General features: G+C 36.1%; 1 protein-coding gene across 1 annotated transcript; it reads right to left on the bottom strand.

Moving 5' to 3' along the window:
* Window positions 1–9,326: 9,326 nt before the first annotated feature.
* Window positions 9,327–9,942, bottom strand: LOC308502419 (histone chaperone ASF1B-like; the record flags this gene model as incomplete). Its single annotated transcript, XM_081060242.1, is given in 2 exon segments — window positions 9,327–9,911; window positions 9,913–9,942. Coding segments are annotated over 2 exon segments (615 nt in total).
* Between the last annotated feature and the right edge of the window lie 7,868 nt (window positions 9,943–17,810).

Genomic DNA, 17,810 nt, shown 5'->3' with positions numbered 1-17,810 from the left:
TTTAAAAAAAAAAAAACAGCTCTTGGTTTCATTGATCTTTTGTACTTTTTAGATCCTATTTCATTTATTTTTCACTCTGATCTTTGTTATTTCCTTCCTTCTGCTCACTTTGGGCTTTATTTGTTGTTTTTCCCCCCAGTCCCCATAGATGTAAAGTTTGATCGTTTATTTGAGATTTTGCTTGTTTCTTGAGGTCAGCATGCATTGCTGTGAATTTCCCTCTTGGGACTGTTTTTGCTGTGTCTTATAATTTTGGTGTCATTGTGTTTTCATTTTTGTTTATCTCAAGGTAACTTTTGATTTCTTCCTTGATCTTATTGTTGGCCCATTCATTATTTAGTAACATGTTATTTAGCCTCCATGTGGTTGTGTGCATTTTAGTTTTTTTCTTGTAATTGATCTAGTTTCGTACTATTGTGTTCAGAAAAGACACTTGATATGATTTGGTTGTGTACATAATCATGAGAAAACATAATGTTAAATTATCCTCCAAGTCCATTCCCAACTCATAAAATGGCATTAAAAATCAGAAATAAAATCATGAATTTACAAATAATGTACCTACCCATGTCTATATATTTTCTTGATTTGATGGTTGTGTAAGCACTGAATTTGAAGATTGAACTCCTTAAACACTGCCCTTGAACCCTTTCTAGTTCTCTGTTGCCCTTGGGTGAACTACTCAAGTTCTAGCTATTCTTACTTTGAACACTGAGTTTCTTGTATGCTGCCATTGCTACTTGATTCATAGCAAGCATAACAGACATTTTTTATAAACTACATAAAGGGATAATTGTCTGTACAATTCTGAATGTCACATATCTATATATTTTTCTAATTGAAAGCTTGAAATTACTAAATCTTGACACTGTGTTTTGTCTTTTCCCATCTGAACTTTGGTTCCTCTATGAGCATACCTCCTCCCTTCCCTTTGTTTATTCTTACATGTGGTGCAATGTCAGGACCCTCTTAGTATTTGCTTTTCATCAGGAATCTCAAGATATGGAATTATATTTTTTTCTTCAAGGCTAGGTAATATATTTTTAATCACTGTCTTTAAAACACCTACAAAGGAGATCTTTTGTTTCAAGCTATCAGAAAGTAAACACATAGCACTTATTTAGAAGTGATATTGCTATAGGCTCTAATGAGTAAAAGATCATGCTCAGAAAATAAAATGAAGCTACTACAAATTTTCTAAATTTTCAGACATGACTCAACCTAGCACTTAGGAGGTATTTCTTTATTCTATTATTTATCTGAACTAAGAGATTATGACCATGAGAAGATATTGAGTTAGCATGTCAAAAACAACACTCTTGTTACTTGCAGTTTATTATTTGAATCATTAATTGTAATAATGTTCTATATTTAGAAAGGAAATCATAAGACATAGTTTTTGTCAATAAGTATCTTCCAGTCTAGAAGGAAGGGGCAGACATATAAGTAAATAACTTTATATAGAATGGTGTTCCTTTCTTTATAATAAATAAATAAAATAATAAAATAAAAATTATTTTATAATTAATTAAAATTAAATATATAATAGTACCAGTTTTGGAATATACATCTATTACAAATACACATATTATAGTATTCCCTATTCTCTTTAAATTTTATAAATTAATTAGAATTACACTAAATCTATAAGTACATTTGAAAAAATGTATATTACTTCTGCAATAAAATTTCTTCACAATGATTTAAATCCACTTTTGATCTCAAATATGAACACAACTTAGATATCTTCAATATGCACAATTCAGGAAGTTTACCTTCCATTCCCCATTGCTGAAGAAATTACTTGAGGGTATGCTCTAAAAAAATGAAGGTGCTGGAAGAGTTACAATGGTAATTATGGGAGGGATCACATAAGCAAGGCATTGGGTGAAGCAGGATTGGATACTGAAGATAACTATTGGGAGAATGAAGGGGCGAGATGTGCACGTTAGGCTATGGGATTAGTGTGTAATGAACTGCAAGACTATAGCCTCCGCTGACATATAGAATATGAGGTGGAATCAAAGAGATGAGGCTCTGGACACTAGTTTCAGTCAAATTGTAAAGGACATTATATGCTGTACTAAGGAGTTTCAGTTTTATCCTATGGATAATGAAATCAGCTAGCAAATTTAGTAAGAACACATTTAATAACTTGTTTATGTACTAAAAATGAGGCAAGGAAATCTAAGTAGGCAATTGGGTAGAAATATAAATTAAGCAATACAAATGATAGAGACCTAGCTTGACATAAGATACAGGAATCACAGGGAAATATAAATTGGTCAGATACATGGCTTGCGACTAAATTCTAGACACTCAAAAAAATAAGAAATGACTGTGACACAGTCGTTTACACAGACCTTTGCAAATCTGAAGAGTATAAGTTCTCTGCCCTCAAGGATGACATGATAAGAGGAAATAAATAAATTATTTAAGGGTCTGAGAAATTAAATCAATCAAATAGTATAGAACCAGTAGGCCAGTAGTTACAATAGACAATATTATTGTTTCAAAATTTTAGTCAAACCAAGCAAATAAGTGTGAATAATTACCATTAAAAATTTTCCTCCTCTTTTTTTCCCTGACTCCTTTCTTTTTTGCTAAATTACATGTTAAAATCAAAATCACGTCCTCTCTTCCTGATCGTTTATTAAAAATTACTCAAACATTAAAAGTAAGAGGCACAGTTAAATATTACTTAATAGCTTACTAATATAAATAAAATGTAACTTTAATGTATAAAAGTAGATGACTAGTTTCAAATTTAAATCAGAGTCAATGCATAGTATTTTCCCACGAAACAAACAGTTTCTCGGTCATAAAGCTAACTATCTATAAAAATATCTATAAAAAGCATGACAGACAGAGGCAAGGTTACTCATTCTTAATTCGATTTTTAATAGCCCTGATGTAAATATTGTTTTGTATTCATTCACTTAGGCTCAGTATTTAGTTTATGTTGCCTATTCAAAGCAGGTTAATAAGGATGACAGCACAGATGGTGTCTTCTTTTTCTTCACAAGTCAAAGTGATGAGCCTTATAAAAGACTGTCACATGCATCCTCTCACCTGTCTGGTCCCTTCTGTGGCCCCATCTGCACAGAGCAAATTTGATGACTTGTACTTCCTCGACCTCTTGAAAACCAGGCTTTTAGAACCAGTTCAGAGGAAACAAATTAGAGCCTTGTTTTATTTTTAACTGTATATATATATATATATATATATATATATATATATATATATATATATATAATATTAGCAAGTCAGTTTTATACCACAAGGTCATCTGATGCTATATAAAGTTCTTTTAAAACTTAAATTTCAAATAACTGTAACTTTCATGAATAGCGGCTACTTTAATGTAAAGTCTAATGTTCATTTTGCGTCAACACACATTACCTTTTTCCCCCAGCTTTATTGAGATACAATTGACATAGAACATTGTATAAGTTGAAAGTATATAACCTGTTGATTTGATATACTTTTATTGCAATTTGATTATCACCTTAATGTTAACTAACACATTATTACGGTTTCCTTTTTTTGTGGCAAGAACATTTAAATATCTACTCTCTTAACTACTTTCAAGTACACGCTACAGTACTGTTTACTATAATCACCGAGGTGTGCCTTAGATCCCTGGAACTTATTCATCGTATAAGTGGAAGTTTGTCCCTTTGACCAAAATCTCCCCATTTTCCCCACCTCCCAGCCCCTGGTAACCATTATTCTATTCTCTCTTTCTATGAGTTTGGTACTTTTAGATTCCACATATAAGTGATATTATATAGTATTTGTCTTTCTCTGTCTGATTTTATTCACTTAGCATAATGTCCTCAAGATCCATTCATGTCACAAATGGCAGAATTTCCTTCTTCCTCGTGGCTGAACAATATTCCACATCTTCTTTATCATCAAACTAATAAAATAAGAACCAAACCAATAAGGTACTATTTGAGCTGAAAGCAATTTTCCTTTCCCCTATCTTGTTGAATAAGCACAGATACTATTACATCAATGTCAATTCTATTCCTCCAGATAAGCCCTGTTTAGATGTTATATTTCTTTTAAAACTTGGCTATAATACAATATCTCTGGTGAGATTGTAGAGTTGTGTATTTTTCTCTCAGCTTCAACAATCTGTTCTTAGTTACACCTAAAATAGGCTAACTTTGTAGTCTGTTCCTAACTCTGGATGTATCACACATCTCTCCTATACCAAAAAGTGCCAGTCTTTTGTATAGGCAGGTCTACCTTGGTCCTGGTGGAAAAAGCAAACAAAAGTAAATGAACAAAACAACCTTCACCAAAATCTTAATTACTGTTTTGTTTCTTCCTCCATTTTTTTAAAGAGTGGATTTGAAAATGTTTCTCTGCTAATGATAGCTTCCAAATATTCCTCATTCATTTTTTTTCTTTTATCTTTCATTCTATTGTATTTACTATTCAGCTTAAGTCATTTTGTTTTGGAGATATTGGGTATATCATTCAGGGTACCTGCCAGCTCCAAATTATGATAGATATAATCATCCATACACAGCCTCTGTTAAACCCGGGTTCTAGATTGTGTTGTACCACGTTTGACTGTTTTGGACTGTGATCAGGAAACTAACCCAGCTAAAGATTATTTTTAGACTAGGAGGTAAGTCCTGCAGTTGCTAGAAGCAAAGGACCAGCCAGTCCATAAATTTATTGATAGAGGTTAGGCAAATTGGCAAGGTTCTCATGACTGTTTCTTTCCAGAATATAAGGAGATGATGTGTCTAATTTATGACAAAAGTTGTCAAAAGATGCTCAGAAAGAAGCAGAAAATCATATGAACAATATGCAGACCACAAGAAAGATTCAAAGTATTGTTGCTAGAATTTCTTTATGTCTTGGTGACAATTTGTATCGTCTGAAGCAGGGTAACCATGGACAATAGTGAATAATTCAGCCTAAAAAAGAGAAGTAAATATGATATTTTTTATAATTGTGACTGAGGGTGATTGAGGCTAAAGGAAAGAACACAAAGTAGCAGACACAGTGGAAATTGATTTGGCCCCAATTCACCACCTAAGAAGAGTTTTCTCTTGCAGCAGCAAATAAGACAGCCTCTAAACTTGGAGCATGGGGCAATTTAGAGATATTTTAATAACATTACTAAGTTTTATTTTGCTTGTTTTTTTATAGTTACCTCCTATTTATGGTAAGTTAAACTAGTATTCTATTTATAGCAAGAATGATATTTCTTTAAACTAATTTAAGGGGCGAACTTTGAGGCTTGAAGGGTCAGAATCATTATAGGAATAGAAATAAGATCCTCCGGCAAAATGGAAATAGGTCAGGAAGTAGAGCAACTCAGTGCATGTGCTTTTTCCTGGCTGCAGTGAATTTAATCATAGGGAGGTTGCCAGGTTCTTTAGCAAGCTATCAGTGGAGCACTGGGAATGGATGCCAAAGGCTATGAGACCACTGACCGTTTAATGTATAGGTTCACTTGTAAACAGTGGATATGACTAGCGATGCACATTTAGATAGTAAGAGACGGGTTCCCTTCCCCATGCCCCCAAGGTTGCATTGGTTTCACCAATTGCTATCACCAACGAAGACTCTGCTCCAAGCAGAGTGGTAATGTTACGAGTCGGGACAGAGAAGAAGCTAGAAGGCTGGATGAGAAGTATCTATGGATACATTCTTAAGTGCAGTTGAGGCACTACTCTGGGAAACTCTAAAGTGGTGGTTTATTTATTTATTTATTTTTATTATGGAATCATATACACAGAAGGAGAAAGAATTTTATAACCATATAATAAAACCCCACAGACCAATCACCCAGCATCAACAGTTAACATTTTGGCAATTTTCTTTCATATGTCACCCCATTTCCACTTAAAAAATTTTTTTTTGGATGGCTTGAATTATTATTATTATTATTATTATTATTATTATTAATTATTATTTTTGAATTATTATTCAAGGCTTGCATTATTATTATTATTAATGATTATTTTTAATTGTGGTTGTGCTTTCTTAAAGTAGTTGTAGGTGCATAGCAAAATTGAGAGGAAAGGACAGAGATTTTGTTCATATATTCTTTGCCCCCACGTATGCACAGCCTCCCCCATTATCACCATCCCCTGTCAGAAGGGTACGCGTATTCTAACTGATGCAGCTACATGGAGACATCATCATCAGCCAAGTCCATAGTTTACATTATGGGTCACTCATGGTGGTGTACACTATGGGTTTGCGCAAATGTATAATGGCATGTATCCACCTTTCCAGTATCATACGAACTATTTACACTGCCCGAAAAATCCTCTGTGCTCTGCCTATTCATCATCCCTCCCTTCTCCGACCTCTGACAACCACTGGTGATTTTACTTTTTTTTTTTTTTTTCAGTTTGAAAATGATGATGTAGGATTTTTTGTTTTTGTTTTTTTCCAGCTTTTATCCTGCTTCTTAGTTCTGTGGTTTTGATGTCTGAGTGAATTTGGGGAAATTCTTAATCATTATTGTTTCAAATATTTCTTCTGTTCTTTTCTCTCTTTTCTTTCTGGTATTTGCATTGTGGGTATGTCACATCTTTTGTAGTTGTCAACAGTCTATAGATATTCTATCCTGGTTGGTTTGCTTGTTTGTTTGTTTGGTCTTTGTTTTCTATTCTTTCTGATTTTGAAGTTTCTATTGATATGTCCTCCAGCTCAGAGATCCTTTCTTCACCTACATTTTAATTTTTATTGGCGAATATTGAGGAACAGTGTGTTTTGCCAGAACCCATAAGCTCCAAGTCAGTTTTTTTTCAATCTAGTTGTGGAGGGTGCAGCTCATTTATCCATGTGGGAATTGAACCAACGACCTTGGTGTTATGAGCACTGTGTTCTAACCAACTGACCCAACTGGCTGCCCCACCTCACGTGTTTTCTACTGTGTTTCCCCAAAACTAAGACCAGGTCTTTTATTATTTTTTGGGCCAAAAGATGCATTAGGGATATGTTCAGGGGATGTCCTCCTGAAAAATCTTGCTAGGGCTTATTTTTTGGTTAGGCCTTATTTTCGGGGAAACACGGTATTTACTAATGAGCCCATCAAAGGCATTCTTCACTTTTCTGACAGCATTTTTCTTCTCTAGCATTTTTTTTTTGGTTCTTTCTTAGGATTTCCATCTCTCTGCTTATGTTGCCCATCTGTGCTAGCATACTTATTCATCCATTAGCATATTAATCATAGTAGTCTTAAATTACCATCTGACAATTTCAAACTGCCTGACATGTCTGGTTCCAATGCTTGCTCTGTCTCTTCAAACTATGACTGTTGACTTTTGGAATACCTTGTAATTTTTTCTTTTTCTTTTTTTTTAATTTATTGGAGTGACAATTGTGAGTGAAATTGCATAGATTTTAGGTGTACAATTCTGTATTACATCATCTATAAATCCCATTGTGTGTTCGCCACCCAGAGTCAGTTCTCCTTCCATCACCATATATTTGATCCTCCTTACCCTCATCAGCCACCCCCATCCCCCTTACCCTCTGGTAACCACTAAATTATTTTCTTGATAGGCAAACATAAGGTACCGGGTAAAATGAACTGTTGTAAATAGATCTTTAAGGTGTGGGGAGAGACAAAACACTCTATAGTCCTATGATAAGTTCCCAGATTTCATTTCTGGACTGTGAACTTCACAGTGTTTCTCATTTTTTTTCCTCCCCCCTTAGGTTGGAGAGGATGGCTAGAGTGGGCTGGATTTGGGTATTTCTCTTTTTTGTGGTAGGCTAGAACTAGCTACTGTTGAGTATTTTCCTTCCCCAACGTCAATTAGGGTCTGATGATACCCCAGCTGGTTAGGCTCTAGCTAACTAGCTTTCCCTGAGGTCAGGCCTTGTTAAGAAGCATAAAGTGACGTGGTAGATTTCAAAATGGTTCCTCTTCCCTCCCCCTGCCAAAAGCAGGAAGGAATTTCCTCCAATATTTACTGTGGGAACCTGGTTGAGCGTCTAAAGGTTAAGTCTCACAATTTTGTTAGCACTCCTACCCCCCAAGATTGGGTTCCCCCAGAGTTTTTAATTCCCAGATTTATCCACACTGAGCCTCGAGCAAGTCGTCAGTTACAGCTCAGGTTGTCTTTGCCAAGCACCGGCACCCATGGTGGTTTCTGTTGGTCTTCTCTTGCAGGCCACGACTCCTTACATTATATTTGTCTCTCTCTCTAATCTTGGAGGCAGTGGTTTGCGCGATGTCCTCTCATCTCTTATGAATTCAAGAAGGACTGCTGATTTTTTCAGTCTGTTTGGCCTTTTGCTTGTTGTTAGATTGCAATAGCAACTACATACAGAACCAGAAACTCAGTCTCCACTTTTTTTTTTCTAGATTAAGTGATTTTTATTTTTAGACCAAGCAAACATATTTAATATAAAAACCCTTTAATATACAAACTGCAATCTCAACAGCATCCATGTAGCAGCAAGGAGATGGGGGCATGGAGGGGAGCATGGCAGGGGGAAGGTTTTCAGGGTCTCTCCTGCTTCCCATGCCTGCAAGAGGCCCGTGTATGCCGTCAGTATGTCCCGTGAGAGCATGAGGTCTTAGCAGAGGGGTTCTGATGCTGACACTGAGACCGAGCACAGCAGGCCCCTCCAACATGGCATCTCCCCACAGTGGCAGCCTCCGGGAAATCCAGATTGAATTAGGAGGCAACATGAAGGTGGTTGTGACTGAGAGTCAACCATCATTGTTCAGCATCCTGCTGATCACACTTTTGGGGCGTTTTCCAGGGGCTGTTGGATTGAAAAGACCTAAAAATTGTTCTGGGAGGGCAGAAATTGTGCCCAAGTCCACTTTCTAACCCAGATTTTTTGTCTGACTCCAGAAAGCTGGGTGGATCTACTCAGATGTTTGGGAAAAGAAAGGAACGATGGAGCCTTGGCCCAATAGGGTCCAAGCCTTGCCAGCCATTGATCTTCAAAGTTTCAAGGTAGGCCAGGGAGTCTGTGGGAAGAGCTGTGAGTACATGGTACTCACAGGAGTATGGTAGATAGAATGCCTGCAGTGGAATTTATAGTGTGTTTGGAAGAGAGAAAGGACACAAGTCAGAATTAAGAACTGAAGTACCTGCTTCTTATAAGCCTGGGTAGTAGAGATGAGATGATCCTTCTGGGCCAGGGCTGGAAGAGACCTGAGGCCTGTTCTTTACTGGGGGACAAGTTTGACTGGTCTGGAGTAGTTAATGGCCCCAAAGTCCTTCAGATGGCCCCCACAGGACTCTCCGGCAGGCCCTTCCAGATGTTCGGAGACAGGCCGCAGTCCTGGCTGGGCCCAGGTAGGACCTGCAGTCCCCCAGTTAGATGCAATCCATGGAGTTCTCAGGGAGAAGGCTGGGGATATAGCCAGGGAACCCCAAGCCTTTGACAGGGGTGCAGCTGAGGGGGAGGCCACAGCCCAGGGCAGGGTCCTGGTTCTCTGTGTCTTCCAGCCTGTCCATGTTGTCCCAGTTGATGTGGAAACGGGTCACCCGGGGATTCGAGGCCAAGATGTTCCGTTGGAGCTGAGAGAAGTCTGGCTGCAGGGGCGGGTTCTCCCGCAGCTCGGGGTCGGAGTACTCGTTGTTGACATAGTAGCCCACGCGGATAAATTCCTGCGCATGGTAGGTACAGGTGATGAGGAGGACGGTCACACCAATGGCATCACTCGCAGGGATGAGGGATGGATTGGGGGCATCAGCCTGAAAGACAAACATGTGTCTCCCTGCTGGGACAGGCCCAACGAGCACTGAATCTAGAATTTGATCAAACTCCTCACTCTCAGCTGAGCCGACATAAATAATCTTCCACTCCAGGTCGTCTGCCAGGGCCTCATTGGACTCGAAGCTGATCTCGAACCGGAAGGGGCTGTGGAAAGGGCTCGGATTCTCCAGCCCTTTCAGCACCGGCCACGTTCAGCACCGACACGTTGGCCATCGCCTCGCCAGGCCGCAGTTCAAGCCAGAGCTGGGGCGGAGCCCACGGCTGGGTCCTCTCGGGTCAGCCGGACAGCGTTGCTCACAAACTACCGCCTCCTCGGTCTGCCGACTGAACTCTCCACTTTTGTTTTTTAACCAAAATTACACTTGGATTTGATTGTGATAGATCGGCAGGTTGTCAGCTAAGGTAGGCAGAAATCTAAAACATGCCCACCCAAGTTCCTGGCATTAGTTATTCAATAAAACACTAACCTAGGTACTGCTATGAAGGGACATTGCAGGTCTAATTATGACAAAGAAATTATATCTAGGATTATATGCATATGTGTGGATCCAATCTAATCACCCGAGCTCTTAAAACCAGATAAGTTTCCCTGGCTGGGGTTAGACAGAAGAGAGAGAAAGAGAGATGAGACAGAAGGGGATGTCAGAAATGTCATAATGTAAGAAGGACTAGACTCTTATTGCTGACTATAAAGATGGAGGAAGGAGACCACTAAAGAATATAAGTGGCCTTTAGAAGCTGGTAATGAACCCCAGCCAAAAGCCAGCAAGTAAATGGGACCTCAGTCCTACAACCACACAGAAGTGAGTTCTGCCAGAAACCTGAATGTTTGGAAGTATATTCATTCCCAGTATATTCAACATCTCCAGAAAGAAATGGAGCCCTGCTAACACCTTGATTTCTGACTTTATTTCTGACTAGGTAAGAGAAGTGAGACACACTACTCTTGGACTTCTGAGCTACAGTACCATGAGATAATGAATTTGCATTGTTTTAAGCCACTAAATTTGTAGTAATTTTTTATGACAGCAATAGAAATCGAATATATCAGATTTATTTATCTTTTATAAGTTTCCCAATCATCCTTTCACCAAATGTTTTTAGCATTCACTATTAATCATTGCCTAGATCCATTATTTCATTAGAGACTGCAAAGTGGTAATATAGAAATTCTATAATTTCTTCTGCATTTATTACTTGTGATTTTTTTTCTATAAAGAAAACTTTCTCTTAATAACTATTGGTTGGTTATTCAACAATGTAAACAGAGCAAAACCATCATTCCCTGCTTTCACTTTATTTGCCACTTTTCAGAATAATGAGTTAATGTTCTAGCTGGTTCCTAATTTGAGTATTATTATGAATTCTAGATTTCTATGTATTTGATGTGTTTTGGTCCATTGCATTCAAAATTATCCCATCTTTGTCAACCTACAAACAATCTCTTGTTTCCTTTGACATGACTCAATTATTTTATATATCATCCCTTTTTCTGGTACAGCAAGATAATAGTTAACTTTGCATACTTTTTTCCCCAGGCCAGGAATCAAACTTACCCCCCCACCCCCAAACAACTCACTTATTTTTTGTAGAAATTTAGATGTTATCATCTGGGTAATAGGTTGGCTCATTGCAACCGAGTTGTATTGCTCCTTGGACTTTAAACTGCACAGAGCAAAGAAATGCTATTTAGTTGGAAAAAAATCATAAATTCCTACTGATATTTCCATTTCAAATGTAATATGACAGGTGTTTTACTAAATTTATTTTTTAACTTATTTCACCTTAATTTAAAAACACCAACATAATTACTTTAATACATCTTGCAATATATACATTATAGTTCCATAGATAAGTGACTGATAAAAATAATAACACTGAATAGACTTTAGAATTCCTAAATGTTCTTTTTGTTCTTAGGGCATATTCCACTGGGAGTAAAGTGTAAATACTGTGTTTGAAAGTGTTTTGAAACATATTTTTCACCTGTGCAGTTGTGTTATAGTGTGTCATCCATATTGTCATTATGTAATGATTGCTTTTTTTCCTGATTTAATAGTTTTAAAAAAGTACAATATTTAATAATTCTAAATTTAAAATTATGCACAAGTTATATTTAGAGAAAAACTTTAATTTAGCCCTTCTATTGGGTTGCTTCACTGTCTTATAGGAACCATTTTTAATAATTATATATTCGTCCTTGCAGTGTTTCTCTTGGAATATAGGTATAAAATATGCTCTGCCAGGCAGACACGAAGGAGAACACAGGACTCTTGAGTCCCATATACCTATTTCCTTCTCCCAGTCACCAATTTTCCCTGTGGAGAAGTGAGTGAAAATCTTGAAAGAGATCAGTACTTCAGTCTATCTCAAATCCTTCCAACAGTAAGCAGGAAGTTGTACGCCCTTTGTAACATGTATCTCTTTCTCTCTCTTGACTAGTTTAAAGCCAAGTTTGATACACTGTCATTGCTACAAAATTATTCTTAAACTTTCCAACATTATTTTTTATCCTATTTTAACTCATAATCAGCATGTGAAAAAAACACTTTGAAACATTATTTCCTGTTCAGTTGATCAGGATGGAATGGCTCTTGTATGGATTGTATTAGTGCAACAGAACCTGTGACCCCAGGGTTTCCCCAAAAGTGGGATCTTTACTTCTTGTGAAAAGAAGCATTAAATCATATTAAGTCACCAGCGAGTGAGTTATTTTTTTTTAAAGTTTCATATTCTCATTCATTCATTCTCTGTCTCTCTCTGTCTCTCTCTGTCTCTCTCTCTCTCTCTCTCTCTCTCTCTCTCTCTCTCTCTTTCTTATTTTTGGCAAGGAAAAAACTTATTCTGGTGCTAACACATTATTAGCACCTCTCTAGCACTAAATAATCCTTCTTTTCACAAGGAGAAAATGTCAGACTCACAGTTTTTATCAGGCAACAAGTATATAGATATCATGAAGCTATAAATCCAGGAAAGTTAACCAGATGTTAAAATTCTTATATGTTATCAATTTTATATTAATTACCTAATAAATTTGGTTCTCAATTCCTAAATTTACTCTCCACCAGAAAAATGTGGAGGAGTTTCTCATAAGCCAATAATGAAGTATGTCTTGTTTGTTGATAAGCCTGGGTTTATTTGTAACATTCTCTTCATTTGAATCCCTAAAGTAGGAGGAACCCAGATTAGAGATGCTCCCTATGTATAAATTAGTAACTCATTCTCACTCATCAGTGATCAAAAAAATTCTTAGTAGGATTTTGTAAATGAATTTTGAAGTCAAATGCCAAAATTTCTTTCCTGGTGATTGCATATAGTGCTTAGTACGTAAAGTTGTTCTCCCTTGTTCTAAATGAAGTTGGTGAGTATAAAAAGCTATTCTCTCCTTCCTGTGATCAGTAAGACATATGCCATATTGCAGTTGTCCTTTCAGACCAAGTAGGGAAAAATATGAATAAATTAAGGTGGTTCCATTTGCCCAGCCATGAAGTCCAAGTCTTACTAGGAAGAGAAGAATACAGAATAGGTATTATATACAAAGGTCACCTACAAACACATAAATGTAAATTATAAAATGAGCAGATGGGCTTAATCTTGAAATTATTTTGTGGAGTAATGTATATTTTGCTTCACTGAGTAACATAACCTTCAGGCTTTTCCATGCTACACATAAAATAAGTAAAATTAGGAAGACATCTAAATGGCAAGGGGATTGCTTACATTGCTTTCCGTGTTGATTAACATGAAAAACACCACTCTATGTCATGAACCTCAGATACAAAGACAATTTGTAAGATACATATAAAGCAGAAATGTTGGATTTATAAGAGTTGAGAGTGAGAAATATTTTCTTCTAGTGAATGCTTATAAATATCCTCAAGGATAGACTGTAAGACAGAAGTTGAGTTATCTTTTAAATATATTTGTGTTTAGTAAAGTAAGTTACTCTCTTTTCTTTTACTCAGGAATATTTTCCGTAACTTTATTTTGTGAACAATGGAACAAATCACCTAACAACGTAAAAATATGATTACACCTTAAGACACCAATAACAAGATTGGGGTTGTGGTAAGAAGGGAGACTAATCCTCCAGAGGAAGATGAAGATATTTAGTAATTTTGGTTTATTAGAAAAGTGTATATTTAAATATGTAAGTAAAATATGAACATAACAACTAAGGACTAAAAAACACAATCTATAGCTTTCAAGCTAACAGAGAAACAAATGGTAATTATCAATATATAGAATCAATTAACAAAGACAAAAAATAAATTAACAATTAACAACAAAGGAGATAAAAGAAACAAAAAAGAGGGGCAATGAACAGAAAACACAAAATAAGATCGTTTAAAACAAACCAAGATAATTGAAGCACATCAAAAACAAAAATAAAAAGGAACAGTTAAATAATAAAAATGTGGAAATATACATATCACCCAAACACTAACCAAAAGGAAATTTTTGTGAGCAATATTGACGTTAGATAAAACTTACGTAGAAGGCATTAATACAAATGAATTATTAGCATTATGTAATAAGAGGCGCAACTGGATAGGGATACATTAAAGTAATTGATTTATTGGCATCTTTAAGAAATATATAAAACAAAACCTGTTGAGACTTAAATGGATATATTAACAAACCCAGTAATCATAGTAGGAAATCTTTATAATATTCTATCAAAAAATTGTCTTCAATTTGATCAAAAATTTTAGCAAGGATATAGAAGATTGTAAAATCAAAGCTAATACTCTTTCTGTTTTCTGATTACTATAATTAACAACTAGAGGTAATAGATTATTATCAAGTACACATGACAGTGTTATAAAAATTGATTATATGCTAGGTTACTCTTAATCCTCAATGCATTTGGAAGAATTGATATTGTACCATCCATGTTGTGTGGCCACAATAAAGTTAAAAATGAAATTAACCACTATATTTTATACTTCTTTTTGTGTGTAAGGAAAAATAGAGATGGTATTAAGCCATCATTTCTGAAAGCTGAAAAAGTTCACCTGACCTAATGTTATTGGAAAAGCAATACAAACAATAAATTTTGCTGCCAAGGGAAAAGCTAACATTTTCTAAAATAAACTAAAATTTAGGTTGCAAATGCCTTTGTGGTTTGCAGAACCAACAGTGGATAATCACAGTGAAGAATTGTATAAAATACTTTATCCCCAGTTGAAACTATTACTGAGTAGAGAGATTGATAGAGGGAGGAGATAAACAATTTTCACTGTTGGTTGCATTAGTCTTTCTATACCATGATTAAGAAAGTATAACCTTGTTTGAACTGTGGATTAGAAGATCCTAGGAGGATTCTTAGTTTCCTTGTAATTGATGTCTTTTATCGTTTTTCTCCTCCATTAAGAATAGTTTTGCTTTTTAAGCACTGGAGAATACTCCTGCTATATCATATAGAAAAAACCTTGAAATCCCGTGGCATAAACACACACGCTCTCTGTATAATAAGAAAATATGAACTACCAGGAGGAATACAGTATCATAGAAATTGAGAAGAGAAATAAGAAGAAAACAATAAGAGGAAATCTGATTCTCTGTTTGATAGAAAAAAGAAAAAGTTTGAAAGGTATCTTTACACTCTTAACAGATAAATGGTAATCAGAGAATGAATATAAGAAGGATTTTTTTATCCTCAGGGTAGAAAAAATCCTGAAGTTTTGAAAAGCAGAAACCTTCCTGCTGCTAATTATGTCTGGTGGCGTTTTCTTACTTAGAAATGACAATCCACTTACAGGCAGAGATGACTGGGAGCTACTTTTCTGACTAAGAATAGTAGAGCATATTTTGTGTTTCCTCCTCAGAACCAATTATACTTTTTTTAAAATCAACTCCCCACCAAACCAGTTAATACACGACAATCTTTCTTGATTGTATTGATTGTCTTTTAAAAAGTATGCCTTTTTTAAACAAAAGTTTCTCTGGAGAGTTTAAGTGGCTTGACATGGAACTATATTAGCCAGTGATAGCTCTGTTCCATTTTAGAGAGTAGCACGAAGAAATGAAAGCAGCATGTATCCAGCTATAAATTTAATAGTTATCAAAAAAATGTCATTTTAAGCTTGTATTGAAAGGTAAGGGACATAGTAATAAAAATGATGGGTAATTGAACAATAATAATCAAAAAAATATGATGCACCTGCTGGGTAAATTTGGTAACTGCTTGGTCTTGACAACAACAACCCTTAGGCTTAGGACTGCAGTGTTAGTAGTCAATGAAACAATGTAATATGCTACATATTAGTCTAGGAATAAAATGAGTTTTTTTCCTGTTTCTCATTTTCAGAAGCAATTTAGTAATGATCTACTCTAATATTTGAGAAGAACTATGACATAAAAGAATTGCAATGATTAAAAGAGTGATGTTATCTTAACTACTCTAAGAAGAAGCTCTAATCATTTAGGGGACTATTTCCTACGGGAACCCTATAGTACCTTAACAAGTATTTAGTAATGTAAAATCTGTTGTGGCCACATGAGTTTGGAAAATAATATACATTCCATTCTACTTATAGATTCACAATGTTCATAGTAATAGCATTAAGAAATCCTGTCAAGTAAAGAAACTGCCTAAACAAGCCCAAACTTGTTTGAAATGAAACAAGCAACTGTTTATTTCTGTTTTTTAATTTGATTATTTGTTTCTTCCTTCTTCTTTCCTTTCCTTTATTTCCCTTCTTCTTCTCTCTTCCATTCCCTTTCTTCCTGTCCCCTCTGTCTTTCTTACAAGAAAAGAGGACAGGTGGGTTCTTATAAATCTAGTGTTTTTAGAATACAGTTTAGAAAAGCTGATTTGAGGATTTGAGATTCTTCTCTGAACAGGCATTTAAATAGTTACTTAGGTATATGCTACCCAGAAAAATTTATTTTCTTTTGACCCATCTAAATATATCTTTACAATTTTTTAAAAAATACTTTCATTATATAGTTCCCTTTCTTAATTAATTCTCAGTATGTACTTTAAAACTTATTCCTACGACTTGAAAATAAAATGAATAATGAAACTGTCTTTGATAATAATGATCTAGTCCCAATTTTCATTCAAAGATGGGAGAAATGAGTTCCCATTTGTCACGCAGGGGACCCTGCTCGCTGCGCCATTTGTCGTGCAGGGTCTCAGCTCCCACTCCCCGCCCAAGAACGCAGGACACGGTAAGGCCAAACAGGAACACCCACGGAGCCATAAGTAGGGGAGTCAAACCAATATATTCTCGCTGGTGGCTGGGCTGGAGACACAGGAAGCAGGATCTACATAATCTGCCTAACAGCAGTCCGCGCTTGCCAGCCACCATCTTCTTGCTAGCCCCCATTCCCTTTTTTGTTGCTAGCGTAGCCACAGCCGTTATATTAGTGGCCAATGGCCTACGGGTTACAGCTGACGGCCAACTAGCCACAGCTGCTGGCATCTGATCACAGTTGATGGCCATTTACTACCCGAGCCAGCACCTTTCTATGTGAGGCCGAGAGCCTGGAAACTGTTTTTTGGGGTTTTGTCCCCACACCATTCTACATGGCATCTCGTTATGGATATGTTTATAGTTCCACATAATTTTATATATTAAAATATCTCCATCTTCGAGATTTTTGTGTTTTTCAAGTTTTCTTTAGATACTACTAGGAAAACATATCAGAACCCATCAACAGATGATAAACCTTTTGAGTATATGCAATTAGTGTGGAGAAATCAATCTGTCATGTTTTACCACAGGGGAATATTTGTGAGTTTTGATTATTAGAAGACAGTAACTGATTGATCTCATGTAAATCTATGAAAAATATTCTTCATAACTTTATGTAACCATATATCTTACATCAGGGGAACATGGGATAAAAAGATACAATGTTCAGGAAAGAAAAAATAGGAATGGAAATCTGGAAGAAGTAAAGTGAAAGTTAAAAAAGAAACAGGTGCTGTGTTTTGTTCTTTTGACTTTTTGAATAGTTTTTGACAGCTGGCTTCACTCACGTGAGGTTTTTGGCCCAGGGCTGGAAATGATTAACTGGTAAGTTTGGCTCCACTGGGAACTGGCTCCCAGTAGATGTAGATTGGAGTT

The sequence above is a fragment of the Rhinolophus hipposideros genome (assembly GCF_964194185.1).
Source record: "Rhinolophus hipposideros genome assembly, chromosome: 9".
Lineage (NCBI taxonomy): Eukaryota > Metazoa > Chordata > Mammalia > Chiroptera > Rhinolophidae > Rhinolophus > Rhinolophus hipposideros.
Note: the sequence above shows the minus strand (reverse complement) of the source record. Positions and strands in the feature narration are given on the sequence as shown.